Raw genomic sequence first — 25285 nt, forward strand, 5'->3', positions numbered from 1 at the left:
GCTTCTAGCTAAGCTATATACATAAATAATAAAACTGCAACTATTGCTATTTGTGGTATAGCCCTACGGAATCGTATTAGGTACACGGTGAAGAAAAAATACGGACACAGAGAAGAAAAAAACAAACTATTTCCACTTTAATTTTGATGCTTATGTCGAGATTAAAGTCGACATTCCCACTTTATTCTCATAGTTTATAATTAAAGTAGAATGTCGTAAACTAAACTTCATCCTAAAATCAATGTTTGATTTACTAGATTTTCTCAAACCCCGTCATAAGTTAAATGTAGCACATTAAATGCTTTGTGTTTTGTTCCCCGACCTAGTTGTTAATCACTATGCTTCTTAAACTGATTTCCTCCGCACTAAGAGGAGGTGCCGGCAGCGATCACCGCACAGAACCCATTCACTTCATAATATTCCTGTTCTCTGAAAATTTAGAATGCTAAGATATATACTTGATATCATTTTCATGGTGAAATTCATTAAAGCATGTATTGTGTGGCGGTAGTGCTGCTTCCTTGCAGTAAGGGGTCTCCAGGTGTATGTTCAGTGTAGAGAACTTTGTCAGGTGTGACGAGGCTCCAAAAACTTGATGCATGAATGGGTATCGCACAGGTTTAACTTAAATTTAAATATTGTGTAAATGTTAGGTTTGTGATCTGTTGGTCAGAGACATGAACACAGAATTCAATGGGTGGTGTTCTGCGCGGGCTTTCTTTTATTGCATGTATGCTGTCTGTCTGACGTACCAAATCCTCAGCTCCTATCCTTCTTTTTTTCTTTCTCCATCTAACCAATCACTCTTTGTGAAATTAAAGCTAGTTATAAACTTAGCCCATGGAGTGTTCAGAACTTTAAAAAAATCTTTGTTATACATGTTTATGCCATCCATTCAGGGTTACACCCATCCCAGCAAGCATTGTGTGCGAGGCAGGAGCAAATCCTGAACGCCAACACATCGCAGGGTGAATACAAGCAACACATACACTTGCAGGGTCAACATAGCATAAGAAAACATCACATCCTACATGACTGAAAACTGAAGCACGGCGAGTAAACTCACCAGAAAAATGTGCAAATGCAAGGCATGTACACCCGAGACCCCCTTGCTGCGAGGCAGCAGTGTAACCTCCATGCCCCCGTGCTCCCACATGATTAATACATGCTTTAATGCATTTCATCAGGAAAATTATATCAAGTATTTATCTTAGCATTCTAAATGTTAAGGGAGCAGGAATATCATGAAGTGAATGGATTCTGTGCAGCGCTCGCTGCTGGCACCTCCTCAGTACACGAGGAAGTCAATTTAAGAAGCACGTACCGATTTAACATGGATCGGGGAACACTTAACGCAAAGCATTTAATGTGCTATATAACTTATGACAGGGCTTGAGAAAATCTAGTAAATTAAATATTCATTTTACGATGAAATTTATTTTACGATGTTCTACTTTAATGACAAATCACAAGAATAAAGTCAGCATGTTGACTTTATTCTCATCATAAGCGTCAAGATTAAAGTGGAAATGTCGAGAATAAAGTCAACATGTCGTCACACTATTACACAGTACCCAGGTACATTACACTGTATTGGAAAAAAAATAAAACCTGTACAACTTGGCTTACAGTATTATCCAGTAGTATAAAAACAGTATTCACACATTTGAACATAATGGTCCACATCCGACCTTTTCAGATCAAAGTGTCTCCAGGCAACTGATGTGACTCCTTCTTTTTTTTTTTTTTTGGCAAAAGTTCTTCTTTGTTGTCATGCTCAACTTTACCGTCCACTACAACTTCAGTTTCGGAATGTTCTCTGTCCATTTTCACCACTCAATACCTACACTACCGCATGTACTCTGTTATATGCCTATTTAGCGGTGTAGCAGTGAAAAAGAGCCCCGTTCAACACCTCCCCATAATGCATGTACTGTACTCCGTTGTATGTGATTAGCGGTGTAGCAGTTAAAATGGTCCCCCTTGAACAGTTTCCCATTGCGCCATGTTCCGAACATCATTTAGGCAATTTAAACTGATGTTGCAGTATAAGAAAAATCCTTATCATAACAAAACCGGTATACCGCCCAGCACTAGCTCCAAATAAAGATATATTATTTACCCTATACAACTCCAGGCACCTCACACCGAAATAATCCAGGCTTGAGCTTTTTTCACAAGTTAAGCTCCATCGGGTGGTGGGGGGAGGTTTGGGGCAGCAGTCTGCTTGCTGCTTGTGCTGATCGGCACATTTACAAAACAAAAGGTGCTGATGGAGAGGTACCAAGGATTTCTAGTTTAGCCAGGATTACAAGTGTTTTTTCATAGGCTTCAGGGATTGTAGTGTTAGTCTTTTAACATTTTGAGCCCCTTTGTGTGTACAAAATTTTTTAAAATCTGACCCAAGGAGTTGAAAACGTTCTTGGGAACAAACAAAAGAACGGTCAATAACTGGTAGGGATTAAAGAACAGAAGTCTTTCAATACCAGCATGTGTATTGAAATCATAAGACAAATACATAGTCAAAATAAAGTCAAAAAGGTTCTAAACATTAAGTATTCCTTTCTCTAACACAGAAACCTTATTTATTTGCAAAGGTTTTGAGAGAATTCAATAGCTGTAGAGGTGAAATAATGGGATCAGTACCCATGACAAATTACAGTACAAATGTGTTGTATCTTAACATGTATTTTTTAATGTAAAGTTTATAATTTTTGTTTATATGTGTGGTGATTTTATTGTAAAGATTTGTTTGTTTGATTGATTAATTATAAATATATATATTTTTTCCCCCCTCCTTTGCTTAGGTTGGGCACCATCACAGTTTATTTCATCTCGACAACAAAAAGCAGAAAAACAAGTTTTTCAGCCAGAGGATTTTATGGACGAAGAGGTGAATTTACCATTTTCTGTTGCTGCTTCAAAAGGTGTGAACAGGCCTCAAAATAAATGAAAATCTTACCGGGGTTTGTCCCAGAAAGAGATTAGATGATTCTGAATCTGATAATGAATTAAGGCTTGCTAGAGTGTGATTTCTCATCACAGTATACTGTGCTAAAATACTAGATATCAGAAGGCTTACTCAATCCTGGATTAGTTGGTACAGAATTACGTACTTATGAATCTAGCATTGAACAGTTTATCAACCAATGGACTAAGAAGACTGAGAAACAGAGGGCAACAACCTTCCTGTATGCCTGCAGTGCAGAAGGTTGTAACAGGTGGTTGAAGAAGAGGTGAATCTTCAGAGTTGTTTCTTTAAAAGGCAAGGGACTTCACAGAAGGGATGAAGTTGGGCGGCATTAGTCCCCTCTGCAGAGTTTCTTACCCTTTAAACAAATGCCTCTTAAGTCTCCCCTCTTCAGCTGGTATCTGTACCTGATATACTTATATTGGCAGTTTTGAGTCTGGGTTTCGTAATGGAATTGAATTAAATTGAATTAAAGCATATTTGTTTGTTATACTTTTTGTGAAAGTGTTTATTTAATATATGAGCTTCAGTCTTTACACATTCTACACTTCAACATTGTCATTATTACTGTACCATATGAAAAGAATTTGTTTTAGCTATGTGTGCATCATTTCTTGTCTTGCATCTTTTATGTCATTCTTTATTTACACAGATTGTTGTACACACAACATACTTGAAATGTATGTATTTCAAATCATGATATATCATTACCTATATAATTCCTTACAACTCCTTGCTAGATAAAATCTTCAGCACAGATTTGAGCTCAGAGAATTTGTGGCTGGGTGATGGTTATGTCTGGTTGAATGGGGGATGGGTGAATACAGGCTGTGTGTTGAAAATTGGCACATTTGCAAAACAAAAGAATTTCTATGTTAGGAAAATTAGGATCTTTAGGGAGAATGGAATTTTGACAGGGATTCTAGTATTAATTAAGAAGGCGAGTTATTGAGCAGGGGGTTGTGTTTTTTATATATATCCATAACAATGATTAGTTGGAATTGGGAAAACACAGGATGCATTTAGTAATAGTGGTGAAAAATTATATTAAGTTGGGGTGTCGACTAAAACAAAAGCAAATTTCCTTCCACTAATCTCCACCAAAGTATAACAAAGCCCAAATTCCAGATCACCTCTAGAACAAAGAAACTTCGGGTACAAAGCATGGTGAACTATAACCACTACACCACATTTTTCACTTGTAGTAGAGGAGGGTGCAGTCACACAATAGCTCTTGGAGGCAGCCCTATGAATATCCTTATGCAAAAAAATGTGATTATTGCTATATCTACCTTCCTATACCTTCTTACTTGCTGTATCTACCTTATTGCGACATAAGCTGACTAGTGGCTGAGGAGGACGTGCTTACATAAACTTTGTAAATGAGAGAGGCAGCTGAGAGTTTGTTTTCTGTGGTGTGAGAGTTAAATAAATAAAAAATGCATTTTGTTCATGTAATCTTGGGGTATGATTGCTGCTAAGGAACCATGCAGGAATTTTCAAAGCTCTTTTTCCACCTGCACAGATACAAAAGTAGCTAGGTGTTTTGGAGATGCAATTGGTAAAGGTACTTGTACATTTTACATGTACTTGTGCGTTTGTGTACTTTTTCTTGTTTATCTGTATTTGAACTAGCATCAAGGAGCCAGGGTAGAAAGCAGCAGTAACTGAAATTGGCATCCGTAAATAAATAACAGCGATAAATAGTTAATGAGTAACTGAAGCATTCCTTTAAAAAAAATAAATAAAAAAAAAAATTTAAAAATGGGTGACTTCAAAGCTATAAAGGGGAAGTCTCAGCATGAGTAAGTAGGCGGCCAGCTTTAAGACACCTGATGAGGCACAAGAGGGCTCTAGGAGCATTTAAAATAGTAAGAAATTAGCTAGCAGCAGATATTCAGTAAGCAAGTTTTTATTTATTGATTTTATTTTAGATTTAACATTTCTTTGTGGTACAGAGGCAGAACAGTGAAGTGGGTGACCGCATAAGGGCTCATTAATACGTGTGGAGAGCTTTTAAGTAAGGAATAAGAGGAGTGCAAAGTTAGAAAAACAGACAGAGGAAAGTAAAGTTAATCTCCTAGGACAAACCACAGACAATTGAGAGGGAGAATATTACAAGAGCTTAAGGGAGCATAAGGTGTAAAATAACTGTACCAGTTTCATAATCTGTTTCCTTTGGCTTAAATTTTTTTAGCTTTACTATTTACATTAAATCATTTGATTTTAATTAAAAAAATAAAGGGAGATTTAGTAATCCTAAATCAAATTTTAATAATGAGGCCAGTGCAATGTAGGTCCTGTTGGATGTTGAACTTTTTAAGATGATTGCTTGGAGGATCCAGCTACATCTGCAGGAGATGCCAGCTGATCCAGCACCTCAAGCTCAGACTTGCTGAACCGGAGGAGTTGGCTAGCCTGTGTTGCAGTAGAGCCAGGTGTACTTTAGAGATAATGTGTACCCCTAAGGTGGAACAGGAGGAGTTTCCAGACCAGACCGGTACAGATAAGTGGGTCATGATCACAAGGTGTAAGATGAAGGGTGCATCAACCGCTGAATTAGAAGTGTCAAACCGTTTTCAGGTCCTTGCGGAGCTGGACGGTGTCTCTGATTTTGAGGTGGTAGGCAGGGATGAGGAGCCTAAACGGGCCACCTCAAAACCAGTTCCCAGAAAGAGAGCCGTGATGATAGTTGAAGACTTGATAATTAGGTGGATTGAAACACAGGTTTGTTCCAGAGACAGAGTCTGGCATGGTCCATGGTTTTGCCTTCTGGTTGCACAGGTGGGGAACTTCCATGTAAGGGTGGATCGATTCAAGACGCCAGAGTGGGGGGTGGATCCAGTTGTCATTGTCCATGTTGTAACAAATGACATACATAAGGGTAGTTGATCAGTTCTGCAATCCGAATTAAAAGAGCTGGGTGCCAGGCTGAGGAGCAGAACTGACAAGGTACTCTTCTCTGAAGTTCTGCCTGTGCCATGCACCAGTCCAGGTTAGATTGAGTAGATTAGAAGGCTTAACATGCGGCTCAAGTCTTGTGCGGGGTAGAAGAATATAGGTTTATGGGGCATTGGGACTCCTTTTGGAACAGATGGGACCTGAACCGGAGGGGCACCAATGTATTGGGGGGGGCATACGAGTAGGCTACTCGAGGATTGTTTAAACTAGGGAATTTGGGCAGGAAGTATAGTACAGGCCAGGTTTAGAACTGTACATGGATAAACAAACAGTGTAGAAATAAAAATTCAAAATAATGTAAACTAGCCAACTCATGCGGCGCACCATACGCCGCATAATCAGGCCGGTTTTTTAATGATTTTTAAGCACAGGGAGAAAATTAACATTTGAAAAATCGGTAATGTAATAAATCAGCAAGAAATGCAACATTATAACAATGCACGGAACGAACCAACACACAATCGTCCGTGACTGAAAACTGGCGGACCAATCTTGTTGATGTGAGCAAAGGAAATGTAGACGCGCGCCTTCTGTTCTGACAGATGCGTCGACGATCTATTGGTGGAAGAGTTTGCCACTGGAATGCAAGACACTAAATGAAGATCTTATGGCAAGCCTGAAAGCATAAAATTGGAGCTGTGTGACTCGCGTTCTTTTCGCGGTTCGCTTTTACTCAACATGGGTTAATTGTATGTGCCAGCCTGGATCTCCGAAAAGGAATAGCAGTGGAAAAACCATCACAGTTCATATTGAGAACAGAGATACGCTTGCAAGCATCTCCCCGTGGATATATGCAAATGTCGCGTTGTGCAGGAGGTTCCCCGTCTTCACGTACAAAGCAGCAACATCAGTTTGACAGGACGGGGCGTTAAACCTTCTCATATCCAGACCTGGATTTTCCATGAACACCATTCGTACAGCAGTAACAGAGTAACCGTGAGTGATAATGTCATGCGTTTGCATGTCAGACTTTGCGAAGGGATTATCATGTTGTCTAGTTGAAGCAACAAAATGTCACTGCAAGCGCTATTACATTCCTTTTGCAAACGTTGACTGGTAACCTCAGCAGAGTCGAAGATATATAGGTGACCGTATTGTGGTGACGTGTCAGGATTGTTATATAAAGGAGAGACCTGGTGATAAATTTGACCGTGGATTCTGAAAGCATATGGTCCTTGTCCAGATGGTTGAGCGATGTGTGTGCCCATTGACACGAAAGCTAAAGCAGAGTTGTATTCCCTAATATGATCGCAGTAATTTCGGGACAGCGGGTTCTTGCCAGTCAAGAGGTCTTCCAATAAAAGAGGGGGCTTGGATAGCGGTGGCAAAGACACCTTGCCGGCATGACAACACTTAGTGTAATGTCCGGATTGTTGACGTCTGCTGGCCAATGAAGAGCATTGCAAGAAGCACATAGTGCAGTAGGTAGATAGGCCAATATTATGTTCTTGGACGTGAAAGGCGGTATCTTCTTGAAAAGCTGCAGAAAAGTGAATGCGATGTTTGTGCATGAACGATTTAGTGCTGTGTTGACACTGAAGGGAATTGGAATAAGTTGTGTCGAAGCGTTGCTGGCAATGTTCACATTGCATAATTCGCTCTGTGGAGTGTGTTTTTAAATGCATGTTGAGAAATCTCTGCACTCGGAACGTTTTTGAACAAATCGTGCATTCAAAGATCTTTTTGGAATGCGTTTGTTCAGTGAAGTGGGTGTGTAAATGTGCTTTGAGATATTTCTGGCGTGTGAAGGTTTTGGAGCAGTGTTGACACTGAAAAGAATTCATCAGGGAATGCGTTTTCAGATGGTTAGTAAGGTATCTGCGTGCGTGAAAGTGCTTGTCACAAATTTTGCATACAAATCTTTGCGTTGAATGGATCTGCATATGGTTGTGGAGATCCATCTCGACTGTGAAGTCCTCGTTACAAAATGTGCAATTGAAGGTGAGAGTAGAATGAGTTCGTAAGTGTTTTTTGAGCGCGCAAGTTGTCTCTAAGCATTGTTGGCAATGTTCACATTGTATCATTCGGAATTGTTTTGTTTTATTAAATGTGCGTTCAGATATCTGTGCACTCTGAAGCTTTTGGAACAAAAGGTGCATTGAAAGTCCTGTGTGGAATGCGTGTGTTCAGGGGAGGGTGTCTTTAAATGTTTTTCAGGAAGAGGAGAGTGGGCAGGTGACGTCACATTAGTGTGGCGAGCAAGTGGGTGTGTACGCTGTGTGCCCTCACCAAAAGAGTCAAAAGATGTCACCAGAAGGTTATCACGTGGGTATTTGAGAGGCATGAGAACCTCGTAATAGCCATGATCCAAAGGACCGCTAAAGAGCAGGGATATGAAGAGACGCCGGGCCGGATTGTAAACTTGAGGAGAAGCATGAGGACGTTTTTTGGATGTAAATGCTGATAGTAGCTGGAAGGATTTGGGACATTGCCACAATTTCTACCTCGCCACCATAGACTCCGGACGTATTCATGTAATCAGCGTATTGTTGAGCAGACTGTATAACAATGCCTCTGTGACTAAGAACAACGGACACCACGTCACCGAAGTTATCCCAATGTTGGCAAACAAAGCTAACATGGGCAGGCAGTGTGAATGCCTAGAGAGTGACGGTAGAAAAAGGAGTGTTAGTGGGCAGGGAAAAGTCTTCCGTATTTCTGCAGGAGCATCTAAGAAGACGCATGTTTGTTGCGGATGAGAATTGCTGTATGTAGCGTGTAAAACAGTTTGCTATGGTGCACGCGATCGTGCGTCATAACCGAAACTCGGTTTTTAAAGACTGCTTACTTCATTGTGTTTTAACCTCAGTTGTAAAGGATTGTTTTAAAGATCCCATGGGATACCCCTCGCAAACCGTTTTACACACTGCATATGGCGATTACCTCCGCGAGAAACATGCTTGTATGAACAGTCAACGTGCAGGTGCATGTGGCCTCTACGACAGACGAATATAAATGATGCTGTTTCTTCTGTGTCGTCGCGTCCGAGTTGGTGGGCGTGGCTCTGTGAGTTATCGTCGTATCCAATGGTCTTGGAGTTGGTGGGCGTGGCTCCTTCCTGCGTGCGCAATCGGTGTCTTACTTGTCGGCGGCTCAGTGAATCCACGCCCCTTCCGGCATGCTTTCCATGGTTGTCTTGCCTTAGTGAACTATATATATAGATTCTAACCCAACATTTAAATGTAGGAGTACCACATTAAAAATAGCATGCTAGAAGTGTAAAAATAAGGCAAGTGAATTTGAGTTGTATGTAGCAGAGCATAATTATGATATAGCAATAACGGAAATCTGGCTAAATAACACTGAGGAATGCACATTATTTAGGAAGGATAGACAGAACAGAAAAGGAGTTGGGGTTTCTGTTTATGTCAAACAGAATATAACTGCAAGTCCTCATTATTTAGACAATGAGTCCCATCTTAATGAGGACATGTGGCTTCACCTGAAAAGCGTTTGGGGAAAGAGTTCTTGATTTAGAAGTGTGTTATAGACCACCAAATGCAGACAGTAGTTTCAACACGCATCTTTTAAGTAATACTTAAAAAGGCAAGTTTACAGGGGGATATTCTAGTCATTGGGGACTTTAACTATCTGAATATTAACTGGGATAACCTTGCAAATGGCAGAGCACAGGAGCAGGACTTTTAAGAAGTGACTTGTGACTTGTGTTTTTTTAAAAACACGGTATGTTAAAGCACCAAGAAGGGGTGAACCTTGTCTGGATTTAGTATTTTGTAAAAATTAGGATATAACTGTGTTCTGTGTCTACAACGATCTGGGTAAATGTAAGATGTCGAAATGTTGCACACATAACTAAAACAAACTTTTTTCTTGTTATAGCTATTTGACAAAGTGCTGACCTGAAGTATATAATATGTGAAGACTGAAGTCCAAATATCAAATAAACACTTTCACAAAAGTTTTAACAAAACAAGTGCACTTTTATTTAAGAATATAACCAAACAAAAGGAAATCATTCAATTTACATGTTGCTGTCAATAAGTAAAAAGCCAAGCCCAAATATCGATTGATGGAAAACTGATTTGTCTGCTTTGCTGGTGTAGAGGTAAGAACTGCTACCTTGTAATCCACAGCTTGCAGGTTCGAGCCCCGGTTCTCCCTGTTTTGAGTAGTGAGCTGCTCATTTATTACTATTTTATGTATATATTAAAAACATACATTTGATTTGAGTTTTTAACACTCAATGTGCATTTTTACTACCTGTAAAAGTTAGATTTTTTTTTTTTTATATATAATTGTTTTATTCTCTGTCATGTTCACGTGGTATAGCGAACTTGCCTCTCCCTCTCTGAGTTGATGGTGTCTTATCTCCATTCTCTTTACAAGAGCGGTGATGACCACAGTTGGTGCTATGGTTGATCCTTGCTCAGAATTATTTGTTGTATTGGTAATCAAAGAAAAAGTGCCTTGTGACTGCTATCAGAGTATCATGCAGTATTTGCGCTTTGACAACCAAGACCTGGTGTCAGAATGTGTGAATATTACAGATTTGCTGCAATCTCGGACATCTGACAACATTTTGTTGAGAACTGTGTTTTAAGTTACAACCCAGGGCAACATATTACTGTTGATGAGCAACTGTTTCCAGCCAAGGTCCGTTCTTTCTTGCAATACATCTCAACCAAGCCTCACAAATTTGGCATAAAGATTTGGATTACGTCAGATTTGGAGACAAAATACATGTGCAGTGCTACTCCTTATTTAGGAAAAAATCCCAGTCTCCCAAGAGAGAGACTTTCTGAGACTGTGGTCATAAAGCTTATGGAGCCATTTCTGGACAAAGGCATAATTGTAACAGACAGCTTCTTCTTGTCACTTTTTACTGGCTAATAGACTGCTGCACAGCAACACAACTCTGCTTGGTACCATAATTTAAAGTGGGACTTCCACGCACCTGAATGCTCCAGACCAGTAAACAGCTAAAATTTTGCTTTTTTAGAGATGGTCACACTTGCTAATGATCAGTTAATCGAATGCATTTGATTTACAGCACCTAGCTACTACTTGCCCTCTTAATTCCTATGGGAGCAGTAAGGGTTTACTTAATTTTTCACATAATGCTTCTGCATTTTGGTTTACATTTTGTGAATAATGATATGGTATAATATGTCATGTTGTTCATCTGAGGTTTAGGACCTGCTAAGGACCAGGTGATTTTTTTTTTTTTCTTAATGTCCTGATACCTAACACCTTAGAATTAAGAGGATGTACTTTTTGTTGTTCACGTATGCCGACGTTGAGTGTGATTCTTTACAATGGTGGAAAATCAATAAAACCAATTTAGCTTGAGTGTGCCACTTATCAAAGAAATACTTGTATATTCCTGCAACTAGTATCCTGTCTAAAAGGGTGTTTGGCACAGGTAGAAACTTTTATTACTATTGGTTATAGGCGGGGACGTACTGTCAAAATCGCAATTAGAGATGTCAATCATAATGATTAATGACTTAAGCCCCGCCCCTGACATCATACCGGAAGTCCCACCCCGATGACGTAATACCGGAAGTTCCGCCCCATCGCCTCCTGGTGATGTCACACTGGAATTCCCCGGCCCCTCCACATGACCTAGTCACTCCCCTTTGGCACCGCCCCTGGCGTCGGATTGGTCCAGGGCCCCCTGTCCCCGTCTAGACTCCTCCTTGAACCCGCCCCTTGCCCCTGATTGGTCAAACAAACTGTCAAGGGTCCGTATGACGGATGTCTGCCCCCTGTTTGAACCTGCTCCGCACCTGCTGGGTGAAATAAACTGTCAAGGGCTGTTTGATGGATGTCTGCCACCTGTTTGAACTCATCACCGCCCCCCTCTCCCGAAAGACATGCCCCGGGCGTGTTACAGCCTTTTCCTCAACAAGCCCAGACATGCCCGGGGCCTGCCTTGGCCCCCGCCGTTTCTCTAGCACAAGCCCAGACATGTCCGGGACTTGTAGTGACCAGATTAGACATGCCCAAAGTCATCCCGCACCGGTCCGAGGATGTTCCTATCCGTACCCTGCCGGCCTGAAGGGCCTGCCTCGGCCCCTGGAGTGAGGCAGCACCTGACGGTCAGCCTCCCCACACTTCCCGGTCCCCCACACCTCCCAGTCACCCACACTTCCCTGCCGAAAGCCTAAAAAGCTAAGCATTTTGTTCTCATCTTTGCTTTAAACTAAGTCAAGCTGCTTTTTTTTTTATTTTCCATCTCACACACAGATAACAAACTGTGACACGGTCTGAGTCAGGCATGATGATCAGACCTCAGCATTCTTTGAAGCTTTTAGCGCTCTCCGCATTTCGACAGCTACAGACTCTGAAATGACGGAGGTCGTCGTAACATCCTCAGGGTTTCCGCCTGAGGCTTCAAAGCCTGAAACGTACCAATTTTATAACTCGGGCTGGACAGACGGCTTTCAGGACCGCCAAGAATGTGACCCACGTTATTTTACTGTACGACCTGATTACACTCTCTGGGCTACAGACCTTGAGACCGACGGTGGATTTCAGTCTCCAGGGCCAGTGAGTTCTTACCCCGTCTTTGCTAATGGTGATCAGACGGAAACCTCATACCTAGCTCCGGGACAACCTTGGGTGAACAAACAAGTTCCAGAGGAACCGATGTCGATTGGACTTTCTGAGACAGATATGGACTGCCCTGATGGGGTGCCGTCTAATAAGCTGCAGGGCCTTTTCCCAGGTTTCAAAGGACTGATGACATCTCTGCTGGACATTATTGTCTACTACGACCAGAAAAAAGAATGTCAAGGGTGTGTTATAAAACATCCCGGACTGTCTAGTCATACCTGCCTCTTTGAACCTGAAATCGGATACCGACAAGGTCATTTTCAGAAGATTCTGAAGATTTTGTGTATGTCTTGGCTGAAATGATTGGTGGTGAAAGTTCTGGGGTATTATAATATTCTATTGCAGATTCCCAAAATAGACACGGTGGTTGAAAAGACTTTTTGAATGAATATGAAAATACCAGCTCTATTCATGATACTGTAATGCAGTCATTTTATGAAATGGATGAATACTCTCACTGTGTTACCCGCCGTGTGGCAAATGAGTTTTGTAAACGTAATATTAATCATGAGGGTCATATGAATCTGTGGACTAAATATGACCTGGAGTTTTATGATATGATAGAGCGGGGCTTTCTGAACCTGAAACCGCAGCAGTCTGAACAATTCAGAATCCTAAATAAATGTTTTCTAAGTTAAGTGTTGTCAGTGTCTGTGTCATCACCGGTGATGGAGCAGGTCTTGGAAAAAACGTATTATAACTCTGAGAACCCGGGGGCCTGGGGGGGTAAAGAGTCCTTGAAAAGAGCTCTTTTGCACGCCAGACACCTTATTGGGGACCAAGAGGTATCCGACTGGTTATCGGGGCAATACGCCTACACGATTCATAAACCGGCCAGAATCCATTTTAAAAGGAATTAAGTGTATGTTTCCTATATAGACGGGCATTGGCAGATCGATCTGGCAGATATGACAAACCTGGCCGAGTATAACCGAGGCTACAAGTATCTACTGACTTGTATAGATATTCTTTCAAAGTACTCCTGGGTCAGGGCTCTGAAAAACAAAACGGGTAAAGAAGTAACCAGGGCTTTTCGAGAAATTTTGGAGGAAGGTAGAGTTTCCGTCAAACTTCAGACCGATAGCAGTAAAGAGTTTCTCAATCGGGAATTTCAAAGCCTGCTCCGTAAACACGGTATAAAACATTTCACCACCGGTGGTGGAGAGGTTCAATCCAACTCTGAAAACCAAAATGTGGTGCTATTTCAGCTGCCGCAATACCCGGTCCTATCTGCCCGGGCTACAGGACTTGGTGAAATCTTATAATCTGAGCTATCACCGAGGCATAAAAATGGCCCCTGCCGAGGTGAACAGTTCCAATTCTTGGAAAGTCTTTAAAAACTTATACGGTTTAACTAAACCCAAAACAAGTGTAAAATATAAATTCAAAGTCGGAGATACGGTGAGAGTGTCGAAAGCCCGGAATCATTTTTACCAAGGGCTACGAACAAACATTTTCAGACGAGCTATTTACAGTTTCTGAACTAGTCCCTAGGGATGCGCCCGTCTACAAGCTCAAAGATTATGACGGAGAAGACATTATAGCTTCCTTTTACGACACCAAGTTACAAAAGATTCTAGGGCCGGACGTCTTCAGGATTGAAAAGATTTTGGCGAAAAAAAATATCCGTAGAAAAAAGCATATTTTGGTGAAATGGCTCGGATGGCCTGAAAAGTTTAACAGTTGGATCCCTGAAAGCTACGTGCAAGACGTTAAATACTGAGAATGAAAAATAGTATTTCATTCACTGGCTGTTCACAATGGAAAGAGAGTTTTTATGTCGTTCTTCCCAGCAATTCTTCCTGGGATGTTTTCCCTAATAATACCATAGCCGAATTTACTGTCAAATTAGCTGCCCCCATCGAGCTACAGGGTCCCTGGGAAGTTGCATTGGCCGAAATTCAGTATCCGCACACCTGGAATACCCTAGATAAACCGGATAATAAATTTATCGTGGTGTCCCTGCGAATAGTTCAATTTTATACTATTCCGGCGGGTTACTACTCTAGCCTGGAGAAAGTAACCTCAAAGATGAATGAAGCGTTGTCGAAAGAACCCAAAGCCGTCGAGGGCGGTTCAGCCAACACTCCAACACCTGAAAACACCATGAGATTCCGCTACAGCGCTATCGAGCGAAGATTCTATGTCGTAAGCACCGTCAAGGATGAATCTTTGCATGTCAAGGGACAGTTGGGGTAGGCTTTTAGGAGCTCATGGGGATGTGAATATAGGTCTGGTGAATGAAGCTTACCTCGCGGATATCAGAGTGGGGTTTTATACCTTGTACGTCTACAGCGACATTGTGTCTCACCAAAGAGTCGGAGACAGCTACATCCCTCTCTTGAGATGCGTACATATTGAGGATGAGATGAATAAGATTACCACAATCGCCTACGACAGGCCGCACTACGTTCCGGTCAGCAAGAGTCAGTTTGATACTTTAACCATTGAAATAAAGACAGATCAGAACAAACCGGTTCCATTTCAGTTTGGTAAAGTCATTGTCAAGTTATATTTCAGACCCTGTAAAAGTTGTATACACGACTAATACAGAGATGAGATCTTACCTGGACCCTTGCCCCTACGTGCGGTATTATGAAGCCCAAGCGGGCAATGGTCTCCCCGGGTTTTCTGGGGCCCCCGTGATGTACGGTTCCGGGATCGGCGGAATATTTCACGGATTGTTTAGGCGGGCATTGCCTCTCTTGAAAAGAGGATTCGAAATTGTCAAACCCCACATTAAATCAGCCGCTAAGAATATTGTCAAAGACGTAGTGGCAGGGGCCATGTCGGGAGCGATGACTCGAGGAAGCGAAGAAAATCAATCGGGTTCGGGTCTGATGGTGATGAGGAAAACTAAGTGTAAGAGACCGCCTGGATCATGAGCCGGCCCGATCATCAAAAAAAGATGCGCCGTTCAGCTTTTACATCATTTTCTTCTCTCCGACACAAGGATAAGTCCCGCGCCCGCAGGAAAAAGAAATCGAAAAACATGTTTTAACTCAAGATGTCTTTCGTTCATCGAATGTCTCAAGAGTGTGTGAAAACCGAACTGGACTTGTTTACGGTACCCTATACTCAGACTAGCGTAGAGAAAAGCATCTACGTCGAGGTCCCCCCTCTCTCAGCTCTATCGGAAGTCGCCCCGTTGGAGTTTCTGATTACTGGGAACGGGGAAGACTACTTGGACCTGAATAACACGCTTCTACATGTCCGATGCAAAATCGTCAATGCCGATGGAACTAATCCGGGCCAAGGGGCCCGGGTAGCCTTTGTTAATTATCCGATAGCCTTTATTTTCACAAGTGGATGTCACCTTGGGAGATCGCTTAATATCCCAGAGTTCCAGCTTTTACCCGTACAAGGCCCTTTTTGAGGAATTATTAAATTACACCAACGAAACTCTCAACTTCAAATTTGCTTTGGGTCTTTTTTACAAAGACACGGCCAACGAACATGAAAACACCGCTTTGGACGGACCGAATCAGGGTTTCAAAAAAGAAACGGATATATACGGCCCAGGGTAAAACACTAGAACTCCTCGGGCCTATTCATTCCGACCTATTTTTTTCAAGGAAAATTAATTCTAAATGGGGTGGACGTCAGAATAAAAATGGTCCGGAGCAAAAATGAATTCTGCCTGATGTCCGGAGATTCCGAGCAATACAAAGTAAACATTTTATCCGCCACTGAAGGGCATGCCCACGCTCTCACCACCACCAATGCCAAGTACCCCGTGGAAAGAGTGAATATGAAAGTTCTCAGTATGCCAGCCGTGATACGAGTGAGCAATCGGAAGAACCTGTTTTTGGGACAAATACCCAAGTATGTGGTCCTAGGCCTGGTGGATAATGATGCCTTTTCAGGGGATTACGCCAGAAACCCCTTCAATTTCAAGCATAACCAGGTGGAATTCCTGGCCTTGTATTTGGACGGAGAGCAGATTCCGGCCAAACCATTTCAACCTGATTTTGCTAATGACATCACCGCTCAAGGATATTACAACCTCGTGTTGGCCTCCGGAAAGCATTTGAAACACCAGCCTCTAGCCATCAACTGTTCTGAATTCTCCCAGGGATACACCCTATTTGCCTTTGATTTGACGCCCGATCAAGAATGCGGAGACCATTTCTCCTTGATGAAAACCGGGAACGTGAGATTTGAAATCCGCTTTCGACAACACCTACCCCATACTGTGAATCTAATAGTGTACGCCGTCTTTGACAACATCATTGAAATAAACCAGAGAAGAAACATACTTTATGATTACTAAAAAAGCATGAACACCCTGCAGATCGACAAACTCCTGTCTGGTAACCCATACACAGAAAATCTGTTTTACGGTGTGCTGGCGTGCGACCAACTGCCGGAAAAGATACTCACGGATCTTCCGACCATGATCGTCGTCAATACTCACCGTCAAAATCAACCCGGAGAACACTGGTTGGCGATACATCTCAGAGAAGACGGAACTGGAGAATTTTTTGATTCCTACGGCGCCCCACCAGACTTATCTATTTTCCTGAGGAAATATACAGCTTTTTAAACAGAAACTGTAAAGACATTATTTACCATACCCGACAGCTTCAAAGCTGGTTTTCTAACGTCTGCGGACGACATTGTATTTTTTTCCTGCATCACAGAGGGAAAGGACGTTCTTATAAAGAGATTATGAACCTGTATTTTAATGAAGTCACCAAAAACGATGATAAGGTTCAAAAGTTTATCAACACTTTGTCTAAGAATGCTTCCAAAGGTTTTCAGGATCATCCCTGCATGCAAAGTTCTATGCCCTGTCATCATCTTAATAAAGAATAGACCGCCTGTGTAATCCAATGTAATATTTTATGAAAAACAAAAATATAATTACATTTCAATAAGGAATCCATTCATTCTTTCTGCGAGATCTGGTTTTCTTGCCCACAGGTGTATCGGAAGCAGCAGCAGCAGGGTCCGAGGCAGAGGCAGCAGTAAAGGTTCTCCGCGAAACACAAACTCTCCCAACTCATTCCAGTAGTTTGTATTAGGGTGATGCGACATTTTCTGTAAAATTTCTGTATATTTCTTTGATTTATCCAGAGCACTTTTCAAAATCTCATCGTACACCCTTTCTTCCGTGGTACTAAGAGCCTGTTTGAGAGTTCCTGACGGTTCCTCCTGGCTCTCGTCCGGCAGCAATAACGTCAGAGAACCGGATTGTTTATCCGCTTTTTTCACAAAGGTCGGGTATCTTTGTAAGGCAGTCGTATAAAGTTTTACTTTTGCATCGGCGCTCAAGTCACCGCGTTCAAGTATGAGTTTCATTTGTTTATCCAGTTCACTTTCCATAGCTCTTAAAAGGTCGGTGGAAGTTGAGGCTTTCTGATGCCATTGAGCCATTTGTTGTTGAGGGACCAGGTACGCATGTATTCCATATTTATAATCTCGAACCTATTAAACTAGTAATGAAAGGAATGACGGCGCTTAATAGGGCCCCGAGAAACCCTCCTTTCTGATTTTAAAAAAATTTCTCAAATACTCTGGAAATCGCCCTTTATCTTTTCACGACATAGGCTGCAGGCCAGTCAGGAGGAAACAATCCGGTACGTAAACAAAATTTGTCAGGCGTCTGGACTTTCAGATCCACCAACAGATAACCGTAAGGGGCTCGCGTAGCGTCCTCAAAGGCCTCCAAGAAAAATTTCACCCTACCGGGGTACATTTAATGCGCTAAATTCATAATTTGGAGCTTATCTCTCGGGTTTTTAAACAAGGTGATGTAATTGGCATTCAGATTTATCGTTCTACTTTTCTTGCCTTGGAAAAAATAAATTTTGAACCAAGTAAATGATGGACAAATTCCGGTGATGAGTATATTTTGTGATGGCCCTCTCTATCTCTTGGCTATGGCTCGCCTGTTCCATCAAATCGTCGACGATCGCCAAGTTCACTCGGTCAGGCGGTAGTAGTTCATCGTTTCTTAAGGAGGCGGGTAACCCCTCCAAAAATCTGATATTGGGATAACAGTTCGTCATACAGAGTCTGCCAGCAGCTATAAAACCAGACTATATTGTCAGGTCGGCGAGAAAGTACACGGTCCGAGTGCTCCAAAAGCTTTTTCACATAATGCGATTTACCGGAACAGGAGGGTCCCGAGTAGTGATGGGAACTCCGGCTCTTTTCAAAGCTTCGGCTCTTTTGGATCGGCTCCCTTTAAAGAGCCGGCTCTTACGGCTCCCAAATGGCTCTTCGTTTAGTATAACTCGGATGCTTATATTTTAGCCTAATTAAGCAATTATGAATGGTTTGTGTATAAGCAATTTCTTATTCATTGTTTTCAGACATTACGTATTTTTATGCATTTTTTCCATTACAAAAATTACACCGTTACTATTATTTAACATTTTAATAAAAGCTTTAAATAAGCAACTTAATACAAAACCTCAGCAAACAAATAAAGGCCAATCTCAACAACAACACAACACTATGACTCTTTGAATAAAAGTTTTTAGGCCAGGAACATACATGGGGTTTAAGGCCTGTACAAAAGTTGTAAATCCAATGTCCTCCACAATGGAAAATGGTTGAAAGTCGCTAGCTATCATTTTAGCCAGCTCCTCATCGGCACTTATTTGTTTGTCTGGCGTCATTTGTTTTGGAATAAATGTGCTTATTTTGGTTTGAACTGAAGACAGTGTTATACCTGCTGTTTTCGGTAAGGCAGTGGATGCTGTAGCAGAAGTACTTGTCTCTTTTCCAGGGTCAGTGGATGGCAGGAGAGAGGGCACGCTCTCCTCCAGTTGCACGGATGGGTGGGTGGATCTTATAGCCTATGTCTGTGCAGGTTTGTTGTTGACCCTGCTCTAACAGATATTTTCATATTACAAATTCTGCACTTAGCTTTGCAGTCTCCAATATCACTTAAATGCAGCCAGATGCTGCTGCTTTTTCGTCTTTCACTCATTTCTTTACTCTTCTTTTTTTTTTTCTTCATGATGCGCTTGCATTTAAATCTGGCTCCTCGTCTGTCGCATCGACAGGTACACAGAGTGACAGTGTCGCTCTGTGTACCTGGCCTGTACCAACACTCGCTGTCTTCGGAGCATCTGCTCCCCTTCCTCCTTTCACATAGTGGTACGATCCTAGTCCGATGTGTCGTTTGAACGAGCCGGCATTATGAGCAAATGTTCTGTGTGCCCATATAAATAAAGTCCCGTACCTGCCGAATGGATTTTCAGCAGAGCGGAGCAGGAGCGGCTGAAGCATCGGCTCCTCTCGTTCGCTTCAAAGCATCGATTCTTAGAGCCAGCTCGTTCGCGAACGACACATCACTAGTCCCGAGACTATTTTTGAGAATGAATGCTGAAGTCTAACGTCAAAACCCTCTTTAGTATCCATAGGGGAGAGATGGGAAATCGGGCAAAAGAACCCTTTTGTTGTACACCACTCTGAATCTTTTTCTGAGTGGACGATTTTGAAACGTCAGGTTCTTTTGTTCCTATGAATCTGCGTGCTGTGAACAGTTATTTCTTTCGTGATGTCTTGTTCTACAAAACTATGCACTAGATCCATTAATGAGTATAGGTTTACCGCTTGAGCCGTTTCGTGATTGAGAGTAATGCCCTTGACCTTCATGCAGACCTTGCCTTTGAACGTTTTGTACGCGTACATTTTCGGATCCCTGGAAACAAATTCTTCTATGACGTCGGCAGGATCTAGTTTGCTGGTGAGTTCACCTAAATAGTCCCCGAGGGGCGGAGTGTACTTGGCGGGCGAAGCTGTGAAGATAACGGAATCTGTATCATGATACAGAATCCTCGGCCCTAAACGATCCAACAATTCGTACAATTCTAGACGGGCATAGGCCGTGGTGAAAGCGGCGATTACCACATTGACGGGCCCGGGTAGAACGTATCTATCATCAGCATATCTCCACTGCACTTGAGTGATTTCGTCGCTGATGAAGCCAAAATAGGAGACCCGATACACGTCTGAGAACAGGTAATCGAAGAATTCTTGGGTGTGTGTAACAAACGTCGTGGTCAGCTGGTTAGGCTTCTGACCAAATTTTCCCCAAAGAGAATTCAGAAATAGCTTGGAAATTTGTCTCTTAGCGGGGTTGGAGCCTATGTTTACACTCTCCAATAATGGAGATCATTGTGACGGCAAAGGCCGGTGGACGTCTGGGTTTCTGCGCACTTACGACACAGAACGAACATCAATTTATCACAAATTCTTAAAGGGAGGACCGGAAAGTACAAATTGCGAGGGGCTAACACGGTGATTTTAATGAGCCCAAAGTATTTCTTAAGATCGCCAAACTCTTGGAAAACAAGGGTCGGATGGCCGATCGGGTAGGTTTTTGTTTTGTTGACGTAAGGGTACAGACTCGTAAAATCGTAATAATGCATTTGCTCGTCGCCTTGAACCTTATGATATAATTTGATCGTGTTGGTGTGCCCTCCATACAGGGCGTCACGGGGATTGATAGGTTCAGGAAACTCAAAGCGTCTTAAGAAATCCTGAAACTCAGAGTCCTCTTTTTTTCATGTGTTCCCATTGATGTTCCCAAAGGACTCTCACCGTCAGATTAAATGTTTCGCGCAAATTCTTGAATTTGTCGTCAAACGTTTGTAACAAATCGGCATAAGGAGCCCCAGTTAGAGGATGTTTGGCTTGCGCCTCGTAGCACTCTGGACATCCGTGATAAAAGCAGCCAGCGAACTCCAAGGCCGTCGGGACTCCCTGAACTTCGGCGTAACCATCTAAATAAAAGGAACCCATCTTGATTTCACTGTGATTCAGGGCGTGCCGAATGTTTATTTTTTCCTTTTCAGAAAGAAACATCAGCCATTGAATAGAAGCATTAGAATAAGCTTTGTGAGTACTTTTGTAATGATCACTCGGAATGATTCCGATTGGATTATCAGGCATGCAGTTTTGTTTGTACAAGGACAGGCAGAGAGAAGCTAGGGCCATACACTGAAAAGGATCGATCTCGCCGATACTGAGCACTTCCTCTCTAAATTTCATGCATGCCATTCTCAAAATAACCACGTCGTTTCGACAATAGTAGGCCATTTCTTGTTTAAAGTTGAAGGTACCACTTTTAATCGAGTCGTACCAAGACAAAAACTCCTGTCTTTCCTGGCTCATCATGTGCTCAAAACCGTAATATTTAGGTTTGGGGTACGGTCCGATGTAATTTTGATTTTCAGCGGTGTTAAAGAAATGGAAGTACCCTTTTTGAGCCTGGAATCCCAGGGCTTTGGGCATACTGCTCAATTTCATAGGCAAGAAGTTTAACGAATCGATAAATTTCAAGTTATAATCTTCTTCTATAAAGCACATTAGTTTACACCCCTGAGATATAACAGACGGAGTTTGTCTTCTCTCGACGAGATGTTTCAAAAGGAAATAGCCGTCATACCCCTTAGAATTGTGAGCTATGAACGTGTAATCTTCGTATTTCGGACATCGATATCTGTGGAAGAACTTTGCTACGCAGTCCTCACCGGCCTGACTCCAAGATTGACCGTTCCAATGCATGCAGTGGATGTAATTGGGGATGTGGGTTCCGTCATCTTGACGGCACTCTGAATCGTAGAACACACACAGTTTTCTTGGAGCGGTCTTTCCGTTAAGCTTTGAATAAAACACTTATGATTTTCATCCGACTCTTCCACGACCGCTCTACAAACGTGGCAGTGTTTGGGTCGACACTTGTGAGGTTTCGACTTGGTATTCACTACGTATTTCTGGTTGCAGAGAGCGCAGACTTTCTGGGTATCGCAGAGGCTTTCAGACCAACGCGTCTCTTCATTAAATGTCCGTGTTTTGTGGAAATCGAAGCAAAACCTAGATCAGCAGAAACGATGGCAATCGATACATCGAAAAGCCTCCCCGTCAACCGCTCGACAGTCTGTAGATAAACAGACGTTTATCTCGCAGTTTCTCACAGCGATGTCGTGCCGGATCAGAATATCCCGTGTAGCAGAAATCGCAGATGTAGTCAAATCCCAGAAAGCCTTTTAGATTCAAAATACTGTAATAATGCTCATGGTGCAAAAACAAGAAAGCCGTCTTTGGATTTTGGCCCAGGGACGTTTTAAATTTTAATAGAGCGCTAGTTTTTGGTTCCCGGTACCAAACGATAATTTTAATACCCATGAGCCTCTCAAATTTTTCTACATCTGAAAACGTTACTTTCTGATCCGTAGATAACCCGACCCTGACGTGCAGTCGACGAGCCTCTAGTTCACAAAATTTCTGATTGTTTCTGAATCTGTCGTTTAATACAGCCAGCAATCCCCTGGCAAAACAGCACTGATCATCCAGGCTGAAGGAGATCCATAGGTGCTTCCATTTCTTTTGAACTATTACATCGTTAAAAAGGGTACAGGCTTAATGCCTATGAGCCCCTCCGCCAGCCGGAACCCTGACTACCTGAACGATTAGCGTCAGACTAGAATCGGCTAAAATAGTGGTGTGATTCTGGAGAAGTAACTCAATTTGATGAAAAAAGTCCTTGACAGAAAGCGTACCCGCCGGGGTTAGGGAAAAAACCCCGGGGTTGAGATAATCTGCACGTAATTCTAGCTGCACTAAATCCTGAAGATTCAAAGTGCTTGTAAATCTGTCTAAAATGTGCTGAAGGGTTTTGTGCATATGATGAAATACTTCGGCGAATGAATCAAGTGCATAGGCCTCAGAAAAATTGAAGCGGTGTCTAATCTCCATCCATCCTCTTCCGCTTATCCGAGGTCGCGGGGGCAGCAGCTTAAGCAGAGAGGCCCAGACTTCCTTCTCCCTGGCCACTTCTTCCAGCTCTTCCGGGAGAATCCCAAAGGCGTTCCCAGGCCAGCCGGGAGACATAGTCCCTCCAGCGTGTCCTGGGCCTCCTCCCGGTTGGACGTGCCCGGAACACATCACCAGGGAGGCGTCCAGGAGGCATCCTGATCAGATGCCTGAGCCACCTCATCTGACTCCTCTCGATGCGGAGGAGCAGCGGCTCTACTCTGAGCCCCTCCCGGATGACTGAGCTTCTCACCCTATCTTTAAGGGAAAGCCCAGACACCCTGTGGAGGAAACTCATTTCAGCCGCTTGTATTCGCGATCTCGTTCTTTCGGTCACTACCCATAGCTCATGACCATAGGTGAGGGTAGGAGCGTAGATCGACTGGTAAATTGAGAGCTTTGCCTTACGGCTCAGCTCCTTCTTCACCACGACAGACCGATGCAGAGACGGCTTCACTGCGGATGCCGCACCGATCCGCCTGTCGATCTCGCGCTCCATTCTTCCCTCACTCGTGAACAAGACCCGAGATACTTGAACTCCTCCACTTGGGGCAGGATCTCTCCCCCAACCCTGAGAGGGCACTCCACCCTTTTCCGGCTGAGGACCATGCTCTCGGATTTGGAGGTGCTGATTCTCATCCCAGCCGCTTCACACTCAGCTGCGAACCGATCCAGAGAGCTGAAGATCACGGCCTGATGAAGCAAACAGGACAACATCATCTGCAAAAAGCAGTGACCCAATCCTGAGTCCACCAAACTGGACCCCTTCAACACCCTGGCTGCGCCTAGAAATTCTGTCCATAAAAGTTATGAACAGAATCGGTGACAAAGGGCAGCCCTGGCGGAGTCCAACTCTCACTGGAAGCGGGCTCGACTTACTGCGGCAATGCGGACCAAGCTCTGACACGGTTGTACAGAGACCGAACAGCTCTTATCAGGGGGTCCGGTACCCCATACTCCCGGAGCACCCCCCACAGGATTCCCCGAGGGACACGTCGAATGCCTTTTCCAAGTCCACAAAACACATGTAGACCGGTAGGGCAAACTCCCATGCACCCTCCAGGACTCTGCTAAGGGTGAAGAGCTGGTCCACTGTTCCGACCAGGACGAAAACCACACTGTTCCTCCTGAATCCGAGGTTGACTATCCGGCGGACCCTCCTCTCCAGAACCCCCGAATAGACTTTTCCAGGGAGGCTGAGGAGTGTGATCCCTCTATAGTTGGAACACACCCTCCGGTCCCCTTTTAAGAGGGGACCACCACCCGGTCTGCCAATCCAGAGGCACTGTCCCGATGTCCATGCGATGTTGCAGAGGCGTGTCAACCAAGACAGTCCTACAACATCCAGAGCCTTAAGGAACTCGGGCGTATCTCATCCACCCGGGGCCCTGCCACCAAGGAGTTTTTTGACCACCTCGGTGACTTCAGTCCCAGAGATGGGAGAGCCCACCTCAGAGTCCCCAGGCTCTGCTTCCTCGTGGAAGGCATGTTAGTGGGATTGAGGAGGTCTTGAAGTACTCCTCCCACCGACCCACAGCGCCCGAAGTGAGGTCAGCAGCGCACCATCCCACCATATACGGTGTTGACACTGCACTGCTTCCCCTCCTGAGGCGCCCGGACGGTGGACCAGAATCTCCTCGAAGCCTGTCCGAAAGTCATTCTCCATGGCCTCTCCAAACTCCTCCCATGCCCGAGTTTTGCCTCAGCAACAACGAAGCAGCGTTCCCTTGGCCTGCGGTACCTATCAGCTGCCTCCAGAGACCCACAGGACAAAAAGTCCTATAGGACTCCTTCTTCAGCTTGCGGCATCCCTCACCGGTGTCCACCAGCGGGTTTGGGGATTGCCGCCACGACAGGCACCGACCACCTTGCGGCCACAGCTCCGGTCAGCCGCCTCAACAATAGAGGCACGGAACATGGCCCATTGGACTCAATGTCCCCACCTCCCTCGGGGCGTGGTTGAAGTTCTGCGGAGGTGGGAGTTGAAGCTACTTCTGA

At 43.5% G+C, this 25285-nt stretch overlaps 1 protein-coding gene across 2 annotated transcripts in view; it reads left to right on the forward strand.

The window, feature by feature from the left end:
* Positions 1-25285, forward strand: part of gpatch1 (G patch domain containing 1) — a 209052-nt gene that overhangs the window by 17414 nt on the left and 166353 nt on the right. For both annotated transcript variants that reach the window (XM_039763611.1, XM_039763613.1), the window contains exon 3: positions 2808-2893. In XM_039763611.1, coding sequence (XP_039619545.1) covers positions 2808-2893 — 86 coding nt within the window. The remainder of the gene's footprint in view (positions 1-2807; positions 2894-25285) is intronic.

This window comes from Polypterus senegalus, chromosome 9, assembly GCF_016835505.1.
Source record: "Polypterus senegalus isolate Bchr_013 chromosome 9, ASM1683550v1, whole genome shotgun sequence".
NCBI classification, from domain to species: domain Eukaryota; kingdom Metazoa; phylum Chordata; class Cladistia; order Polypteriformes; family Polypteridae; genus Polypterus; species Polypterus senegalus.